The 20,837-nt window shown below is 40.2% G+C and overlaps 1 protein-coding gene across 1 annotated transcript in view; it reads left to right on the top strand.

Moving 5' to 3' along the window:
• RANBP17 (RAN binding protein 17) overlaps positions 1–20,837 on the top strand; it is a 249,620-nt gene that overhangs the window by 36,660 nt on the left and 192,123 nt on the right. Inside the window, exons 13-14 of the mRNA XM_029050932.2 lie at positions 14,344–14,449; positions 16,851–16,986. Coding sequence (XP_028906765.1) covers positions 14,344–14,449; positions 16,851–16,986 — 242 coding nt within the window. The remainder of the gene's footprint in view (positions 1–14,343; positions 14,450–16,850; positions 16,987–20,837) is intronic.

Below are 20,837 nucleotides of genomic sequence, written 5' to 3'. Positions count from 1 at the left end.
TGAAATTGTTCCATGTTCAGCCATTCCTTAAGGGGAAAATTTATAGAGTCAGAACTTGAAGGGAACTCAAGTGATCATTTGGGACAGTCTCCTGATCCAGAAGATATATACCTAAACCAGCCAGGACGAGATATTTTTCTGTTCTTTTCTTAAAAATCTCCAGGTTGAGGGCCTCCACAACTTTCCTTGGTAGCCAGTGCTGGTGTTTTAACATCCTGCTAATCAGTAAACCCTCTCTTATATCCAGTCAGGATCCCTCCTACTTTAACTCAAATCCATATTATAAAGAATAGAACCGGAAAAATGCTTCAGTACAGTGCTTTGCATTATTTTAAGCTCTTACTAAACGCTGTTGCTATATTAAGCTTAATAAGGATATCATCAGAGCAGTGTATAGCTGAAAGATTATTTCTTCTTACACCTTTCTTCCGTTCTTACATCACTGCTGAATCTCTGCTGGAAAACTGGAAAACCAGTATAACTGCAGAAAGCCAGTGTGGTGCATCGTAATCGAGAGAAACAGCTATTTCCAATAAGAAGCTTCATAAGGATTGGGAAAAAAGGAGGCAAAAGCACATCCAACCCTAGACGCTGCAAACAGCAAACATGACAGCCCAATAGTAGACAGTCCTTTTGTTTGCACAATATGAAGGGTTAGAAGTCTTGCACTTGCCTTTTCAGCTTCACGTATTCCCCTTAGGGGAATTTCAGTGGTGTCTTTTTTGAGCACTGAGGATAATTGTATATCCATTCTAGTATCACATTAGCTTTTTTAAAAAAAAATAATGGTATTATGTTAATAATAATAATAATGTTGGTATTTGTTAAGCGCTTACTATGTGCCGAGCACTGTTCTAAGCGCTGGGGTAGACACAGGGGAATCAGGTTGTCCCACGTGGGGCTCACAGTCTTAATCCCCATTTTACAGATGAGGTAACTGAGGCACCGAGAAGTTAAGTGACTTGCCCAAAGTCACACAGCTGACAAGTGGTAGAGCCGGGGTTCGAACCCACGACCTCTGACTCCAAAGCCCGTGCTCTTTCCAGACTCATATATAACTCCTGGTAAAGAATGAACCCTCCAGGTCTTTTCTTGCTAGACTTGTGTCTAACCTGAGTTTATAATTCTTTTGACCCAAAGTGCAGTCACTACCTAGAACTTGTCCTAATAAAATTTCTAACTGTTTTACTCCTTTTCCAACTTATCTAATTCATTTTGCATTCTCTAAAATGCTAGCCTCTCAACTTTGATGAGTATGTTCTTGAAGACTTCATCCTGGCCATCCATAAAGATATAATGAAGAAGTTATGCTTATAAATTCCTAATGACAGGCCTTTATTCCACTTTGGAAATTCTTTCCTGTTTTTTTCTTTTTGTTTCATTTTTAAGAAGTGGTGAGAGTTGATATTGGTCTTTTTTTCACGTAATCCATGTCTTAGTTTTCTTTTTCATCATCAATGCTGTTCATTGTGCGCTTACTATATGCAGAACACTGTACTGAGTGCTTGGGAGAGTATGACAGAGTTGGTAGACATGTTCCACAATGGGCTTAAAGTCTAGAGTGGTAGATAGACATTAATATAAATTGCAGATAATAATAATAATGTTGGTATTTGTTAAGCGCTTACTATGTGCAGAGCACTCTTCTAAGCGCTGGGGTATATACAGGGTAATCAGGATGTCCCACGTGAGGCTCACAGTCTTAATCCCCATTTTACAGATGAGGTAACTGAGGCACAGAGAAGTTAAGTGACTTGCCTACGTCACACAGCTGACAAACGGCGGAGCTGGGATTAGAACCCATGACCTCTGACTCCCAAGCAAGGGCTCTTTCCACTGAGCCACGCTGCTGTACATAAGTGCTGTGGGATTGAGGATGGGGTGAATAAAATATACACATAGAAGGGCACAGATGATGCAGAAGGGAGAGGAAGGAGGAAAATGAGGGCTTAGTTGGGGAAGGTCTCTTGGAGGGGATGTGATTTTAATAAGGATTTGAATGTGGGAAGAATGATGGTCTGTCAGATATGAAGGGGGAGGGAGTTTCAGGCTAAAGGCAGGACATGGGCAATGAATCAGCGGCAAGGTAGTCGAGATTGAAGTACAGTGAGTAGGTTGGCGTTAGAGGACTGCTGTGCTGTATTAAGAATCAATGAGAAAAGAGAAAAGGGGGAGGGGTGATTGAGTGATTTAAAACCAATGGTAAGGAGTTTCTGTTTGATACAGAGGTGGATGAGCAATCACTGGAAGTTCTTGAGTAGTAGGGAAACAAGAACTGAGCTATTATTTTAGAAAAAATGATCCAGGCAACAGAGTGAAGTATGGACTGGAATGGGATGAGATAGAAGGCAGGGAGGTAGCAAGGAGGCTGATGTAGTAATCAAGATGGGATAGAATAAGTGCTGGGATCAATGTGGTAGCAGTTTGGAGAAGAAGGGAGGATTTTAGCAGTGTCGTGAAGGTATAAGCAACTGCATTTGGTGACAGATTGAATATATGATTTGAATGAGAGAGTTGAGGATCATGCTAAGGGTACAGACTTGTGAAACAGGGAGGATAGGGTTGCTGTCTACAGTCATGGGAAAGTCATGGGGAGGACAGGGTTTGGGTGGGAAGGTGTGGTGTTAGAGGTGTCAGTGGGACATCCAAGTAGAGAAGTCATGAAGGAGGTGGAGGAATTATAAGACTGTTGAGAAGGAGAAGGAGTGAGCTGGAAAATTTGGGAATCATCTGCTTAGAAGTGGTAGTTAAAGCCGTGGGAGCGAACGAGTTCTCCAAGAGAGTGGGTATAAATGGAGAGTAGAAGGGACCCAGAACTGAGTCTTGCAAGATTCCCATAGTTAGGGGGTGGGAGGCAGAGGAGGAACCTGCAAAAAAGGACTGAGAATGAGCGGCCAGAGAGATAGGAGGAGAACCAGGTGAGGGCAGTGTCTGTGAAGCCACAGTTAAAATAAGGGGATGGTCCACGAAAAGAAGCAGTGTGGCCTAGTGGAGAGAGCACAGGCCTGAAAGTCAGAAGGACCTGGGTTCTAATCCTGATTCTGCCACTTGTCTGCTTTTAACCTTGGGCAAGTTAACTTCTCTTTGCCTCAGTTACCTCATCTGTAAAATGGGGATCAATACTTTTGGGGGTGGAGGAGGATTAGGGTGAATTAGAGGCTACCACTTTTGGCAAAAAGGAGATCATTGGTGGCCTTTAAAAGGGCATATCTATGGAGTGAGGGGACAGAAGCCAGATGGGAGGGAGAAAGTGGAGACAGAAGGTGTTGACAAACTCTCAAGGAGTTTGGAGAGGAATGATACAGGAAGATAACTGGAGGGAGCTTTGGGATCAAGGGAGGAATCAGGGGTTCTTCCAGGCCATTCAAACAATTATTTCTAGTTTTTGAGGGCTTACTTTGTGCAGATAGCTGTTACTGTTTGGGAGGGTACAGTTGAATAGACTTGGTAGTGTTTTCTTCTGCAGGCTTTGAGGATGGCCTGGGAGTCCACCAGTGTGGAGCGGCTGCTGAGAGTGCTAGTGGGCCAAGTCCACCCCACTCATTCACCTGCAGGCTTCTATAGACTGTAATAAAATTGGTAATTATCAAGTGCTTACTATGTGTCCAGCACTGTTTTGAGCTCTGGGGAAGATACAAGATAATCAGATCAAGCCACAGCCCTTGTCCCAGACAAGATGCACAGTCTGAGCAGGAACAAGAACAAGTATTGAATTCCCATTTTACAGATGAAGTATCTGAGGCCCAGAGAAATTGTGTCTTGCCCAAGGTCACCCAGCAGGTATGTGGCAGACTTTGATATCTTCCCCGAAGATCCTGGAGAAGGCAGTGGGGTCAGAGGATGCGGCTAAGAGCTGGAAATGTCCTAAATGCTAACTGTCACTGAAGCAGACCAGCTGACCTCAGGGTTTTCGAGTGGACTGTGGGACGGAACTAGTGTTTCAAGGTTCGGAAAGTATTTCCAATGGTACTGACCAGTGATGTTCCACTTTGGGAACAAAAACAGAGATTTTCAAGGAAAAGTATTCAGAATACATTACTTTTGCCATGTTCAGACTCAACTTGAATACAGTATTATTTTGTATACAGTATTACTAATTAGAGATCTGACTTCATAGGTGGCCCAATCATTAATGTCGAGATCCAACCATACTGTGTCTGAATTTCTTCAGTAAAATGGGGGAACACCTGCTCTTTAAACTTCAGGCGTATGTTGTGTTGTTGGATCAAATTAATGCACCCACCAGTGTTTTAAACTTTTCAGACCGAAGATATTCAAGGAGTCCACATTGTTGTGAACTTTAGTGTTAGATTTTTGAAATCTATATTTTCCATGGGTAAATGGAATAATTCCGTTAAAATATTGTTGCTGTGCTGTTAGTTGAGCATTAACAGTAGTTGTTTCATTTGTCTTTTATTGTCCTCTATTTTCTTGGGACCATGTATTCTAGGAACCTCACTTTTTTATTATAGTTGAATCCTAATGTTTAAGTTCAGACGTGGTCAGTTTGGAAGATCTGTGCTGTTGCTTACACTCTGTCCACAGTATGTGACCAATCAACATTTTGAGATAGAAAATATTTAACAGGGCTTTAATTTGTACTATTGCATGTAGTAGTATTCAATTTCTTTTATGCAGGCTAAACACTTCAGTTAGTGTTGAACAATGAAAATTATATCTCCTCGTTATATGTACTTTAATTTAGATGCTTAATGGCTTTTAATGTTACAGAATAAGTTTATTATTATATTATGATCTCATTTGTATAATATTGTCTTGCTCTCATATCTATGGTGATACAGTCACGGTTTACTAAAACAATAATCCCCAAGAAATAGGTCATTAACAGTAGTTAACGATTACTTGTGATCTATGGTAATGACTGATTTCTTTGGGATTATTGCAGTTATAAACCATAATTACAGATTATTACAGTAATAATTATTTTGTTAAAAAAAAAAAAACGTACCCTGCTTGAGCAGCTGCAAAACCAAGTGTATTGAACATTTCAGTTAGAAGAAGGGGTAGAAAGTAAACTGTGATGGATTTTTTTTTTAACTGCAAGTGGAGTTTTCTTGTCTATATACAGGATTAGAGAATGAGGACTGTGTGGTGCCTAATGGTAATTGTTTAGCGATTCAGACTTAAAAACTGTGTTATCTTTTAACTCTGAAAGCATTTGTCAGTCCTCACACCTTTATTGTAGCCCCCTGGATTGATGATACACTATTATGTGCAGATGTTTCTGAAACTTTCAAGTAAAACTTCTCACCTTTACTTGGAAGGCTATAAACGTCTTTGAATTCTGTTTCACTGAAAGTCTGGATATAAGAGCAGCATTTGCACCCATCCATTTCAATATGAAATTTGCATTGGGAATAAATTTTAAAAGTGTAAAACCATGTAATATTTATAAGCCCATAACTTCTTTCTTTGTCATTGGGGTCGAAGTTGTCATAATTCCATGTAGGAATTCTCCTATGACCTTAAGTGGGTTTGAGAGGAATTTGTTCTTTTCCCTCTCCTGGACACAATACAAAGATGAGGAAAACCTCAAAGGCATATAGTACTGTTTGTGGACCCTGTTTGTGCCTCTGTGTACCCATTGCCCACCCATTCTCCCTTAAGAGCCACTCTGGGGGAAAACAGAGTGGACAGCAGCACAAGCCACCATCTCATACTTAGTGATGCTCTCCTTGAAGCAGATGCCCAACTAGTTCCGGGAAAAAGTTTAGGGAGCCCGCTTTTCCCTCCCTGGTGTCTGAGTTTGCATGACCATGTCCTTGGGAGCCTTGGACAGGAAAGCTGAGCTCAATTGATAACAATAGAAGTAGTGATCATTCAGAGGAAAAAGAATCACAAAAAACAAATCTTGTGTCTTTTAGATTTTCTATTGTTTTCATGTCTGGAATGAACTACGTAGCCTGGTAACAGGGCTCTGTAATCCATGGCTGTGTTTGAAATATTATGGACTTTCGAATTGCCAGGATTTTAAAAATACTAGTATTCATATTTATTTAGCACCTTTTGAGTGCAATGTAATATACTAAGTACTTGGGAAGTACAACAGGCACACACAACACTTTTTCTGCCCGGAAGGAGTTTAAACTCTAATGGGGTAGGCAAAAATAAGAATATGCACAATTTGTGGAGTTGGAATATAATATATGTTGGGTATATACTACAACTGGTAGGCCCTTCCATGGAGGTAATGGACTGAATTCCCAGACTTGATCGTCCTAGTCGTTTTGCAAACTGTCCAGTTTTAAGATTGCTCCCTGAGGTCCTTAATCCCCCGAAACTCTCCATTGCTTTTTCACTTCCGTGGTTAAAATGAAAGATTGACACCTCTGGGCTGTCATAATTAGTTTGAAATCAGCGGCCCCGTCTAGTGTAAACATAGACCAGTCAGGTATACACATGTAGTGAAGTAGAGATAATAATGATAACTAATGTCACTTTATCCAGTCTCATGTTAGTGACACAACTCAACAGTCTAAACTCACAGAAGGAACACCTCAGACCAAGAAGTTGTGACTGCTTCACGTCTTCATGGAAGCATAGGATCCTCAGAGAGTTCATTAAATATGCAGTAGAGATGAAAAAGAGCATAATATCCTGTTATTTTATTTGGGAAGCAGTATGGCTTAGTGGATAAAGCATGAGCCTGGGAGCCAGAGAACCTGGGTTCTAATCCCAGTTCCGCCACTTGCCTACTCTGAGACCTTGAGCAAGACACTTCTCTTTGCCTAGCTTTCTTCAACTGCCAAATGGGGATTAAATAACCATTCTACCTCTTACTTAGACTATGAGCCCCATCTGGGAAAGGGACTGTATCCGGCCTAATTAACTTATATTTACCCCAGTGCTCAGACAGTGTTGACACATAGTGCTTAATACATACCATAAAAAAACACACAATTGGAAATCAAGATGGCAGCATATAAATGTGCATAGGCAAATATTCAACATTGAGAGTGAAATTAATAGAACAAATATAGGAAAGTAAAGAAAGTTGTGGCCATTTCAACAACAGTAATAATAATTGTGGTAGTTAAGTGTTTACTATGTTCCAGGAATTGTACTAAGTGCTGGGATGGACACAAGTAATTTGGGTTGGATACAGTCCCTGTCCCACATGGGCTCACAGTTTCAATCCCGGTTTACAGGTGAGGTAACTGAGGCCCAGAGAAATGAAGTGACTTGCCCAAGGTCATGCAGCAGACAAATGGCAGAGCCAGGATTAGAACCCACAAACTTCTGACTCCCAGGCCCATGCTCTGTCCATTCATTCATTCAATCGTTTATATTGCGAGCTTACTATATGCAGAGCACTGTACTAAGCACTTGGAAAGTACAATTCAGCAACAAAGACAGTCCCTGCCCCCAACGGACTCACACTATGCTCCAAGAACAGAAATAATGGAAAAATAGATGGAGAGCCATGTTGATAATGATAATAGAGATAAACTCTTGGAAATGAAGAAAACAACTGAAGGAAACAACCAACAATAGTTGAGAATAACATTAATAAGGATAAAAATGGTCAAATATATCCAGCTGGGTAGGACACAGACCTCCGGTCTGTTTGCAGAGGACACTTTGTTTTTGCCTTTGGCTGCTCATTTCTGGCTTTGAGCTAACCATGAATGTTGGTTCTGCAGCAATCCTGAGGTTGCTTCCATTGTCAAAGACCTCTACCTGCCCTCACCCTGCTGTGATTTGGTGTAATGCCCACCACACACTTCAAAGCTGAAAATGGTTCTGCAGCCAAATTAACCGTCCATATCTGTGATAAATAGTTTTAGGTAGCAAAGCATTATTTTCATAACACATGAGTGCTTTTGACTCGCCCTCGTTTTATAATATCCCAGAGTTAGTCTCAGAATGGGCTATTTGAATAAGATGAACCCTAGAAACCTCAGACCTGGTATATGTATCTTTGAGCTCGTTATGGGCAGGGAACATGTCTGCTAATTCTGTTGTACTCTCCCAAGTGCTTAGTACAGTGCTCTGCACATAGTAAGTGCTTAATAAATACCATTGATTGATATAATCTAATGCAATATCCCCTTTATGGGTGTAAGAACAGTTGTTCTGCAGTTACTTGAAGATAATGCCTTTATTAGTAAATTTGCCTTTAGCTTCATAGATAGCTGAAGAGGTCAGTGTGGGACTACCTGTCTCATCCATATTGCGCACACCCAAATATTGTTCTTTATAGGGTTGCCATATTTGTTGTTTGCAGCATCATGGAGCTCTTTTCATTTTTGTCATTTTGTCTCACCAATTCCCAATCCTACTTTTTAAAAAGAGCCTCTCTTTCCTTGATTGTATTGCTGCCTCGTTATCTCCTATAGTTCAGTTGTAGTGCCTTGCCGTGTGATGCCACACTGTATCTTACTAGACCCCACTTGTACCATCCAACCATAATCAAACTCCCCAAAAGGGTTGCATACACCCACTATCTACACTTCCCTTCCCCCAACTCCCTTTTTGACCCTCTATAATCTAGTTTCTGCCTGCTTCACTCCATTGAATCTTCTCCTTCCAAAGTCACCAATGACCTCCTTTATGCAAAAGCTAATGGAGTCCTCTTTGTCCTAATCTTTTTTGACCTCTTAGCTGTAGTTAACACTAGGACCACTCCCATATCCTGAAAAGCTATCTAACTTTGATTTTTCTGGCACAGTTGTCTCCTGCATCTCCTCTTACCACTCTGGCCAATCCTCTTAGTCTCTGTCATCAGCTCTTTCTCTGCCTCCCATCTACTAACTGTCTCTTCTTAATTTATACTCTTTCCCTTGGGGAACTCATCCACTCCCAAGGTTTCAACTATCACCTCTATGCAGATGACTCTCAAATCTATCTTGCTAGCCTGGACTCAATTATTTATTGTATTCAATTATTTATTCTAACTACAAGAGTTGTAAATATTTTTTATGTTTGTCTCTGCCATTAGAGTGTAAGCTCCTTGGGATCAGGGAATGTGTCATTTCTTTCTTCTGGGTTTCCCAAGTGCCTAATACAAGTAGGCCCTCAGTCATTGCTGTTCCAGCTACTATTATTACTGCTGTTGACCGCTCCTTATATTTGCAATCTCACTTGAAAGAAAGATGTCCTTTTCCCTGCAGGACATCTCCACATGGCTATTCCAACAGCTCCAATATGTTTGTTTTCCCCCTCTTCCCTCTCAAATCCACTCCTTCATGTCACATTACCCCCACCATCTTTCCTGTTTACTGAACTCACAACCTTGGAATTATTTTTAATTTTTTGCTCTCTTTCAGTTTTCACATTTATTCTGCCACTAAATCCTGTTGGTTTTTCTTCCATAATATTTCCTGGACCCTCCCCTTCCTTTACAAACAGATTGGTCCAAGCGAGGTCATATCCCAGATGGCAGTAATCTGCACATAATACTATATCCGGTTTCTCTCTGGTCTCCCTATCTCCAGCCTCTCCCTTCACCAGACCCTTCTTCAGTCTGTTACTCAAGTCACCATTTTAAAACATTATTCTGCAAGTGTCTCTCCAATCCTCAAAAACTTTTGTTGTCCATTCTTCTCTGCATCAAACAGAAACTACTGATGAGTGGATTTAAGGCACTCCATCAAATGGCCTAATAAGTAGGGTCTTCATTCATTCAATTGTATTTATTAAGCTCTTACTGTGTGCAGATTACTGTAGTAAGCTTCTGGGAAAAGCTCAGTGGAAAGAGCATGGGCCTTGGAGTCAGAAGTTTGTGGGTTCTAATCCCAGCTCCTCCACTCGTCAGCCGTGTGACTTTGGGCAAGTCATTTAACTTCTCTGTGCCTCAGTTACCTCATATGTAAAATGGGAATTAAGACTGTGAGTCCCATGTGGGACAACCTGATTTGATTACCTTGTATCCCCCCAATGCTTAGAACAGTGCTTGGCACATAGCATTTAACAAATACCATTATTATTATTAGATGGGGTGCGATAGGCATCAATACATAAAATTACAGATATATACATAGGTGCTGTGGGGCTGGGAGAGGGTGGAAGAGCAAAAGGAGCAAGTCAGGATGAAGCAGAAGGGAGTGGGAGATGAGAAAAAGTGGGACTTAGTCTGGGAAGGCCTTATGGAGGAGATGTGTCTTCAATAAGGCTTTGAAGTGGTGTGGGTGGAACAGTAATTGTCAGATTTGAGAAGGGAGGGAAGCAGCATGACTCAGTGGAAAGAGCCCGGGCTTGGGGGTCAGAGGTCATTGGTTCGAATCCCGGGTCCACTTCTTGCCAGCTGTGTGACTTTGGGCAAGCCAGTTAACTTCTCTGTGCCTCAGTTCCCTCATCTGTAAAATGGGGATGATGACTGTGAGTCCCACGTGGGACAACCTGATCACCTTGTATCCCCCCAGCGCTTAGAACAGTGCTTTGCACATAGTAAGCACTTAACAAATACCACCATTATTATTCCAAGCTGGGGGCAGGGTGTGGGCCAGGGTCGGTGGCAAGACAGGCAAGATGGAGGCATAAAGAGAAGGTTAGCAATAGAGGAGTGAAGACTGCGGGCTGGGTTGTAGAAGGAGAGAAGTGAGGTGAGGTAGGAGGGGTCAAGGGGATGGAGAGCTTTAAAGCCAATGGGGAGGAGTTTTTGTTTGATGAGGAGGTGGATAGGCTACCACTGGAGCTTTTTGAGGAGAGGTGTGACATATCCTGAACATTTTTTTAGAAAGATGATCAGGGCAGCGGAGTGAGTCCGAAGGACCTGGCTTCTAATGCCAACTCCACCACTTATCTGTTGTGTGACCTTAGGCAAGTCACTTAACTTCTCTGTGCCTCAGTTACCTGATTAGCTTGTATCTATCCCAGTGTTTAGTAAGTACAGTGCCTGGCACAGAGTAAGTGCTTAATGAATACCATTAAAAAAAGAAAAAACTCTCTTCTTACCCAACCACTTTTCATCCACTCACTCTCCTTCTGCACCACATCACATACTCACAGTTGTCTCCTCACTGCTTCTCATTCTCAACTCTCCCACTTCCCATGGGACCTACCTTCCTTTTCAAATTCACCTGACTTAAGCCCTTCTGAAGTCCTATCTTTTCTAAGAAAAACAGTGTGATCTAGTGGAAAGATCATGGTCCTGAGAGACAGAGGATCTAGGTTCTAATCCTGACTCTGTCACTTGCCTGAAGTATGACCTTGGGCAAATTACTTAACCACTCTGCCTCACTTCCCTCAGCTGTAAAATAGGGAGTAACGCTGTGAGCCTTATGTTGTCCAACACGATTATCTTCTATATCCCCAAACGCTTAGTACAGTGCTTGATTCATAGTAAACACTTAACAAGTACCCTAAAAAAACTTTTCTTGATCAATTTTTTAAATCTCCCCTGGTTATATCCTCCTGACTCACCTCAGCACTTATACAGCCCCAACTTCCCTTTGCACTTTTGTAAATATCTTTTGTATACATCTTGTACATTTCCATGGACCTATTTCAGGAATCTGCACATAGTAGTCATTCAGTGAATGCTGTTGATGGTGACTGTGATGGAGCATGCTTGCTATTGGGAATACTTTGGTATATCGGTGCTAGTAAAAAGAAAGCTATGAACATGTGCACATAAAAGCCTGAAGAGCCCGTGTGATGACGCTGTCTGAATTGCTCTCTTCTAATTTTTTGGAAGTTGGCACGACTCATCAATCAGTGATATTTATTGAGTGTGCAGGTATTTACTGTGTGCAGAGTACTGTTCTAAGTACTTGGGAGAGAAACAGTACAACAGAATTGGTAGGCATAATAAAAATGATGATGCTATTTGTTAAGCGCTTTCTATGTGCCTAGCACTGTTCTAAGCACTGGGGTAGATACAAGGTAGTCAGTTTGTCCCACGTAGGGCTCACAGTCTTAATCCCCATTTTACAAATGAGGTAACTGAGGCCCAGAGATGTGAAGTCTGTCGACCATCCCCTCCTCCTCCATACCTTATCTCACCTTGGCTTCACGGACTCTGTCCTCTCCTGGTTCTCCTCTTACCTCTCTGGCCGATCATTCTCGGTCTCCTACGCTGGAGCCTCCTCCCCCTCCCATCCTTTAACTATTGGAGTTCCTCAAGGGTCAGTTCTTGGCCCTCTTCTGTTCTCCATTTACACTCACTCCCTCGGTGAACTCATCCGCTCTCACGGCTTTGACTACCATCTCTACGCAGATGACACGCAGATCTACATCTCCGCCCCTGTCCTCTCCCCCTCCCTTCAGGCTCGCATCTCCTCCTGCCTCCGGGACGTCTCCACCTGGATGTCAGCCCGCCACCTAAAACTCAACATGAGCAAGACTGAGCTCCTCATCTTCCCTCCCAAACCCGGTCCTCTCCCAGACTTCTCTATTGCCGTGGATGGCACGACCATCCTTCCCGTCCCGCAGGCCCGCAATCTCGGCGTCATCCTTGACTCGTCCCTCTCGTTCACCCCATACATCCTATCCGTTACCAAGACCTGCCGGTTTCACCTCTACAATATCGCCAAGATCCGCCCTTTCCTCTCCACCCAACGGCTACCTTACTATTACGGGCTCTCATTATATCCCGGCTAGACTACTGTGTCAGCCTTCTCTCTGACCTCCCTTCCTCCTCTCTCGCCCCGCTCCGGTCTATTCTTCACTCTGCTGCCCGGCTCATCTTCCTGCAGAAACGATCTGGGCGTGTCACTCCCCTTCTTAAACAACTCCAGTGGTTGCCTATCGACCTCCGCTCCAAACAAAAACTCCTCACTCTAGGCTTCAAGGCTCTCCATCACCTTGCCCCTTCCTACCTCTCCTCCCTTCTCTCTTTCTACCGCCCACCCCGCACGCTCCGCTCCTCTGCCGCCCACCTCCTCGCCGTCCCTCGGTCTCGCCTATCCCGCCGTCGACCCCTGGGTCACGTCCTCCCGCGGTCCTGGAACGCCCTCCCTTCTCACCTCCGCCAAACCGATTCTCTTTCCCTCTTCAAAACCCTACTTAAAACTCACCTCCTCCAAGAGGCGTTCCCAGACTGAGCTCCTCGTCCCCCTCTACTCCCTCTGCCATCCCCCTTTACCTCTCCGCAGCTAAAGCCTCATTTTCCCCTTTTCCCTCTGCTCCTCCACCTCTCCCTTCCCATCCCCACAGCACTGTACTTGTCCGCTCAACTGTATATATTTTCGTTACCCTATTTATTTTGTTAATGAATTGTACATCGCCTTGATTCTATTTAGTTGCCATTGTTTTTACGAGATGTTCTTCCCCTTGACGCTGTTTAGTGCCATTGTTCTTGTCTGTCCGTCTCCCCCGATTAGACTGTAAGCCCGTCAAACGGCAGGGACTGTCTCTATCTGTTGCCGACTTGTTCATCCCAAGCGCTTAGTACAGTGCTCTGCACATAGTAAGCGCTCAATAAATACTATTGAATGAATGAATGAATGAAGTGACTTGCCCAAGGTCACACAGTAGACATGTGGCGGAGCCGGGATTAGAACCCATAACCTGGAACCCATAGACATGTTCCCTGCCCATCTGGGGCTTACTGTTTAGAGGGAGAGACAGACATTAAAATAATGGATATGTACATAAGTGCTGTGGTGCTGAAGGTGGGGTGATTATCAAATGCTTAAAGTCTACAAACTCGAGCTCTGACTTCACTCGTGTGGTGGGTGTATGAATAGCAGATAACATTGCTATTCTGAGAATAAGGAATCTTGTAGTGGCTTCTATTTTTCCCAGGTGTTTCACAAAACAAAATGATTTTCTGATTCTAGGGTGTTCAAATTTAAAAAGCAGTACTAGTTTCTCTTAAAAATAAAAACTCAAGCCCCACAGAAACATCATTCATTTTGGCCTAAGACTATTAAATATATATCTTTTAATCCACTTTCAAAAATCAATACCAAATATAGCACTCTATCTTTTTAGTACGTGAACAGGTCCTGGACATTTTGCTGTGTAATTAGAATTTTTCAGACTGTCAAGTAATTTAGGGAATTTGATTATTTCACATGAGAACATATTATTCTTTTTAAAATCTCACAAAACACATAAATTGCCTAAATTGTCATTTTAAGGCTCTCTACTGAATTTGATGTGAAAATCAATCAAAATTTACAAAAAATGTAGAACACCATCCACATTTCAAAATCTAGTATATGAAGTTGCCAATTAAAATCGTAGGTCTTATTAGGCCCTTGTAAGACTATTAAGAAAACAGCATACTTTGGGTAAGTTCATAAACTCCTCCTCTCACATTCCAAAAAAGTGAGTTTGGGTTTGGGATTTTTTACTGTTTTTGCATTGTTTCTGTGGAGTTCTTCAAAAATTATTTGCAATTGTCAGTATGTTTTCTATTTCCTGTCATGCTAGGACGACTCGCATGGCTGGTCTACTTAGTTGGTACCGTTGTAGGAGGAAGATTAACTTATACCAGTACAGATGAACATGATGCTATGGATGGTGAATTATCTTGCCGGTAAGTACGGAGTTAATTAAAAAATGGGCAAGTGATTTTAATGCCTAAAACTAAATTTAATTTTATAAATTTATTTAAAGGACCTGATTCAATCCCAGGTCCTCTGTTAATGCCCAGAACTGGAATGATTATTTAAATATCCTCTTTTATTTTTACTGAATATCAATACTAACCTGTCGGAATAGCTATACGAGTTATAAAAGAGTTGTGAAAGAATTATATGAAACTGAGAAATGTCGAAGGTTGAACAATATGGAAAGAGTAAACTTCTTTCACATCTTATTCGGCCCATGATTTTCTTGATTATTTCTGTCTTGAAAGAAGTATGAAGTATTTTATAATTTTCTTGGTCTGATAGTGTAATACTTAAAATTTTTATTAACTCTGGTGAGCTGATAAATAAAAATGGATGATTGATGAGGTTGATTTTTTAAAATGTGCTGAATAGTTTTAAACTAAGAATATGTTGTTGACCCTTCCTTATCTATTAACCTAAACATTAAATATTTAAGAAATTGCAAGTAATTGCAGCTTGCCCCACAGCCCATTTTGTGTTCTTGCAGTATTCAATTTAACGTGAAAAATGTGCAGCAGCATAAGCATTCCTAGCATGATTTTCCTGAAGTAATTTTCAGTAATAAAGGAGGAAATGAAGAGATAAAAGTATGTTGCATATGAACCAAATTATTATAAACTATTTTTCAGCAATTTTCTTAAAGAGCAAGCATTCCTTCGGCCTTAAATCAACATAAAAGTTAATATATGTATATCATTTTAACATTCATTGAGAAACAATAGTACTCGTCCAGAAGAGAGCAAAATGTAAATTCTGTAGACTAGAGTGCTAAACAATTGGACAAAACTCAGTCAGTTGCATTGTATAGACATTGTAGCTTGCTACAGTTCTAGAGAAGATAGAGGGGATGTATTGGTATTTGGTACTGTTGGTATTTGTTAAGTGCTTACTATGTGCAGAGTACTATTCTAAGCACTGGGGTAGATACAGGGTAATCAAGTTGTCCCACATGAGGCTCACAGTTAATCCCCATTTTACAGATGGGGTAACTGAGGCACAGAGAAGTTAAGTGACTTGCCCACAGTCACACAGCTGACAAATAGCAGAGATGGGATTCAAACCCATGACCTCTGACTCCCATGCCTGGGCTATTTCCACTGAGCCACACAACATTTGCATGTGATAATGAACAGGGCAGCTTATCAAGATCCCAAGGAACTACCCAATATCAAATTTTTGTCTATTTTTAAAATTTAACCTTTCAATTGATAGTATCATTTCCACTTACTAATATGATTTTCCATTAGCTAAACCTCTCAATTTGCTAATGAAAATTCCCAGTACCTAAACTTCTTTGCATGTGCACCTGGGTATTAGAAAGGATGCTCTGATAGTAAAGAAAATGAAGATAAGATTCAAAAATAAAATGAACTCTGTGAATAATGTATTAAATCAAGTAAAAAGTAAATTTAAAGCGTAGGTTTTATTCAGTGATGGGGATTTCTAGGCATTGAACCTGCACAAAATCCTTATCTTCTTTACCCTTTCTCCTTATCCTGTTCTTCGAATTAACCCATCAGTGGCAATTTTTGAATGCTTACTATGTGCAAAACCCTGTACTAAGCACTTGGGACCATTCCTTCTCTCATTTGCACTCATCCATGAAGCTTTATATTAAGGACCCTTCTTGCTGCCTGTGATTGAAGCCACTATCTGATGTATTCTGTGAATACTGCATCTTTGCAAATTAGTCAGGGACAACCCAAAGATACTACCTATCCTCTGGACTAGAATCAGTGTGATGCTGGTTCTAGAGAAACATTCTAGAAAAGCAGTATGGCTTAGTGGATAGAGCATGGGCCTGGGAGTCAGAAGGACCTGAGTTCTTCTCCCGGCTCCATCACATGTCTGCTTTGTGACCTTGGGCAAGTCATTTAACTTCTCTGTGCCTCAGTTCCTCATCTCTAAAAAATGAGGATTAAAAGTGTAAGCCCCATCTGGGATAGGGACTGTGTCCAACCTGATTAATTTGCATCTGTGCCAGTGCTTAGAACAGTGCTTAGCGCATGGTAAGCACTTAACAAGTACCATAATTATAATTATTATGTTCAAAGACACATAAGCCCAGACTCAAACTCCAAGTGTTTCACCGTCTCATATATTTGAGTTCAACAGACTTTTGATTTACAGTGTTACTCTCTCAGCTGTATCCCACCATAGTAAATCCTAGCCACTCTATGAGCCCATGGTCAAAAGCAGTGATCTATCAAAATTATTTAAATTAATTTGAATAGTAAGGGAGGAAATAACTCATTTTAAAAATAGTTACTGAGATGGTATTATCTTTGGGTATTTTTCCTGAAAATCTTTTTTCTTGATGTTAAGAGTTTTCCAGCTTATATCATTGATGGATGCTCAATTGCCTCAGTATAGCAATGAGAAGGTAGAACTTGCAATTCTGTGGTTCTTGGATCAGTTCCGTAAAACATATGTTGGTGATCAGCTTCAGCGGACCTCAAAGGTAAGTAAGCCTTTCCTATAGATCTATCCAATATGACGCAAGATGAAGAAAAAATATCACTTGCCAAAAATGTAGAACAAGCTATTTATCTTTGGTCCTTTGGGCAATTCAGATATGAGTAACTGTGCATTTTGTTAGCTCAATTGGCTTGGTTGTTAGAATCTGCCATTCCATTCAGGGATTTTCATGTAGTTTTTTTTAACTAATTAAAGAATGAATTATTTTAAGCATTGAAATGCATTTTACTATATTGTGCTGTCTCATGACTATATACTAGATTTTATAAACAGTCCTGATCTTCTGCTTATTCTTGATTTGGTTTCCACGTTACTTTTCTGTGTAATAAATAATGAGAATGAGGTATATCCTTGAAGAAGAAGCAGTTAAATCACCTTAATTGTTTGGGGGTCACTCATTATGTAGCTCCTATAATTGTGGCTTCAGGCAGACCAGATTAATTGATCTTGATTTTAAAACACTTTCAAATCATTTATTTGGGTTTCAAGCTGTAGTAGGTCTTGTTGAATTGAGTAAAATATGGATTTTTTTTACTGGTATGATAATTTTAGCCAAATATCCTTTATGTAAAAAGTACATAGGCTTTTCTTATCCTTTTGGATTTATATTGTGTGTAGCAATTTCAGATTTTTTTTTAGTTTCAAATTCAAGGGTTTTCGTTGCAAATGTACCATGTTAGTTTACTAGCGAAATTTAATGTTGCCTTCTGTTTGTGAATATCATAAAAATATGTTATTTTCTTAGAAGCTTATTTTGACATATTTCAGTAGAAGTTGCTGAGAAGCACAAACTCTGTCTTTTGTTAAAGGTTTTTTGATTTATTTGTACACTGGTTTACACCTTAGGAATAAGAGTGTTTCTTTAAAGAAGCCATTGTTCTCAAAAGCAATTTTATCTTTCAGAGTGATAGTATCATCAGGACTGCTTTCCAGAATTGAAATCCTTGTAAAACAGATGTTAGAAATGGAAAGGAGTTAGTAGGAAGATGGAAGTACTAAAGATTGATTTCTGCTGCCCTTGATTACACTAAAGTATTTAGGGGAAATATGTGACATTAAAAGACATTTTGTAAAGTGTACTGTGTAAACAAGAATAAATCTTGAAATAATCTTTATGACAGCATTTAAAAGAGCATAAAATGCAGGTAGTCACTTAGGGTTTTGTGCAGAACAAACCATATTGGCCCAATTTAATTTTACTTGTTATAGCAACTGGTATTTTTAAAGAGCGAAAATAGACAGTTTAATATCTTATCATCCTCTTTGGTGGAGAACCACATAGTAGTCTCCCAATAAGGTAAGGAGACACATTTTTCAGTAGGTGCATATGGCTCTTACTGCAAAGACATACCAAAGAATATATTGGCCATTGGCTTAATAGCCTGAAGTGGGGCCTGTTAACTAGGGAGCTGTGGAAGTTAGTCCTGGATATGGCATCATTTAATATTTTATCAGAGACTTGAAAGAACAGATACCTTCTATGTTCAGTACATTTACAAGGGACTTTATTAATAGGGGTTGCTAAAACATTAGAAAAATAAATTTGTGTGACAAATTAGATGTTCTGACAAAAATGCTTGAAATTAGAAGATTAATGATATGATGGTAGTAGTAACAGTCATAGCAGTGGTAATATTAATAATAGGTTTTATTGAGTGTGCATTTAATGCAGTGCACTCAACTGGGTGCTTAGGAAGTACAGGATAAAGTTTCTTGCCCCCAAAGAGCTTACACTGCAATGGAGGAGACAGGTAGAGAAGTATTTTAAAAATAGATTGGACAAAATAGATAATTGAGTATACATATGTGAATGGCCAGGGTGGGTATAAATAAGTACATAAGTGCTAGAGTTTGGGTTTAAATGGTTTAGGGTGTAGGAAAATTAAGCTGAAAGGGCTTGTTGGAGGAAACAGGATTTTAGGAGGATTTTGAATGTGGGGAGATATGTAGTCTGTCATCTATGGGTGGGGGGGTGGCTTTCCAGGCTGGGGTAAAGTGTGAGTGAGGGGATGGATGTGAGAAACACAAAAGTGAGGTAATAACTAGAACATTAGCTTGGGAGGAACAAAAGAGGATGTTGGGGAATAACAAGTGAAGAGGGGTAAGCTGGTGAGAGATCTGCAGCCACCTGTGAGATTTTGTTGAATGTGGAGAGATGCGGAAAATTCACCTTAGAGTTTTGAGGATATATGGGTCGTGCAACACTAGGAAGATATGTATATGGATGGAAGCTTCCATATGATGGAAGCTGGGAAAGACTGGAGGCTGTGAGACCATCGAGGAAGGTGATGTAGTAGTTTAAACACACTGTGTCCAATCCGATTTGCTTGTACCCACCACAGTGCTTAGTACAGTGCCTGGCACATAGGAAGCGCTTAACAAATACCACAATAATAATAATTATTGTTATTATTCTATGACCAGACCAGGGGGAAAGCAGTTAGGGTGGAGAAGAAGGGGCAGATCCAGGGGACATTGTTCAGAAAGAGCCAACAGGATTTATATTATAGTCACCATTTTCACCACAACAGTTATGCTTAAGGTTTGTATGTAATGAAATGCAGTAGAAGTTGGGGAAAGCTGTTCAGTAATAGGGATGTCTTCAGTGCTGAGACTCAACACAGGCCTTCACTGCTTGATTTCTTTTATTTTAGAAAGGAGTGGCCATACTTACTAACTTTATTGCTTTTATTTTTCATGCTACCAAAAGGCCCCAATATGTGCGAGTCACATTCCTGAAGAGTTACCTTTAAATACTTTAGATTAAGCCTTAATATCCATTACATAATGGGAGCTATGTTCTTATAGAAAAAAAAAATTTGTATCGAAAAACTTGCACTGGGTGTGAAGAAGAAGACATTCTCAAACTTCCCTTCTGGTTCTAATTCTATCTTCAATTTAGATTCAAAATCTGTAAGTGCTAATTTATTAAGGGATATCTCAAACCTGTTCATAAGTTGCATCATAATGAGTCTTATTGAGTCACTTAATGATGAATAGCTCCTCCAAGAAGCCTTCCCTGACTAAACCCTCCTCTCCTCTTCTTTAACTCCCTTCCTCATGGCCCTGATTTGCTCCCTTCCTTCATCCTCCCTCCCATCCCAACAGCACTTATGTGTATATCTGTATATAAATACAGATATAGATCTGTAATTTATTTATTTATGTGTATTGATGTCTGTCTCCCCCTCTAGCTTGTGAGCTCCTCATGAGCAGGGGGTGTATCTGTTTGTTGTTACTCTGTACTCACCCAAGCGTTTAATACAGTGCTTTGCACACAGTAAGTCTTAATAAATGTGATTGAATAAATGAATGAATGAAAGGAATGCTTGTTCTTTTGGATTTCAATTAAATATTAAGTGAGTTGATTTTAGATGTAAATTTTTGGTACTTTCATAAGTTTTAAAACCTAAATTTATTTGTAAATGAATATGCATCTGGTTTGATCCAAGAATAAGATAAACATCTTTTCTCAAATGGGACCTATGGATGATTACTAGTAGAAACTTTTTTTTTAGAATGTATGATTGAAAAAAATGAAGACTATTCCTATCAAGGGAGTTCTAAGATTTTAAGTACTAGCATTTTACATAAGAAAATCAGCAAAATTTCATAATTGAACGAGCTGTGTACTCAACAGGCTAAGCCTCATTATTATTGTCTGTTTCAGTTGAATGTGAATCAGGCAACAAATATGTAGATATGGGACTCTGCATTGGATGTTGAATTAGTTTAAAAATAAGCAGCTATATGGGCTTGTCATATAATAAACACTTAATAAATACCATAAAATTAAAGTATTTGACCATTATAAGGAGTTAATATATAAATAAG

Source organism: Ornithorhynchus anatinus, chromosome X1 (genome assembly GCF_004115215.2).
Source record: "Ornithorhynchus anatinus isolate Pmale09 chromosome X1, mOrnAna1.pri.v4, whole genome shotgun sequence".
Taxonomy (NCBI): Eukaryota; Metazoa; Chordata; class Mammalia; order Monotremata; family Ornithorhynchidae; genus Ornithorhynchus; species Ornithorhynchus anatinus.
The sequence above is the reverse complement of the archived record's forward strand: the minus strand, read 5'-3'. Positions and strand labels throughout refer to the sequence as shown.